We start from the raw sequence: 435 nt of genomic DNA on the forward strand, positions 1-435 counted from the left end.
TTTTTTTTTTTTTTTTTTTTTTGGTATCAAAAACAGACTAATTTTTTTTTTTGGTATCAAAAACAGACTAATTTTTGGGGACTTGTAATAAAAATGTGTCTATATGTCTTATACAGAAAATGATTACACATTAAATAATATGTGTTGTTGCTTGTTGGTGAAGGATTGTGAGTTGCATTCGATAGCGTCAAGATTCGGATCGATAGCAGCGCATGGGAGGACATGCCCGGAGGAGAAAACGGGTTTCGCGTTCGTGGGTTGTCGGGTAACGGGTACGGGTCCGTTGTACGTAGGCCGTGCCATGGGCCAATACTCACGTATTGTCTACGCCTACACCTACTTCGATGCTCTCGTCGCTCATGGTGGCTGGGACGATTGGGACCACAAATCCAACAAAAGCAAGTACGTAACTATTATTTTACAGTGCTAATAAAT

General features: G+C 40.5%; 1 protein-coding gene across 1 annotated transcript in view; it reads left to right on the plus strand.

Moving 5' to 3' along the window:
* Positions 1 to 435, plus strand: part of LOC104728490 (probable pectinesterase 68) — a 4,248-nt gene that overhangs the window by 1,580 nt on the left and 2,233 nt on the right. Inside the window, exon 3 of the mRNA XM_010447461.2 lies at positions 95 to 402. Coding sequence (XP_010445763.1) covers positions 95 to 402 — 308 coding nt within the window. The remainder of the gene's footprint in view (positions 1 to 94; positions 403 to 435) is intronic.

The sequence above is a fragment of the Camelina sativa genome, chromosome 11 (genome assembly GCF_000633955.1).
Source record: "Camelina sativa cultivar DH55 chromosome 11, Cs, whole genome shotgun sequence".
Taxonomy (NCBI): Eukaryota; Viridiplantae; Streptophyta; class Magnoliopsida; order Brassicales; family Brassicaceae; genus Camelina; species Camelina sativa.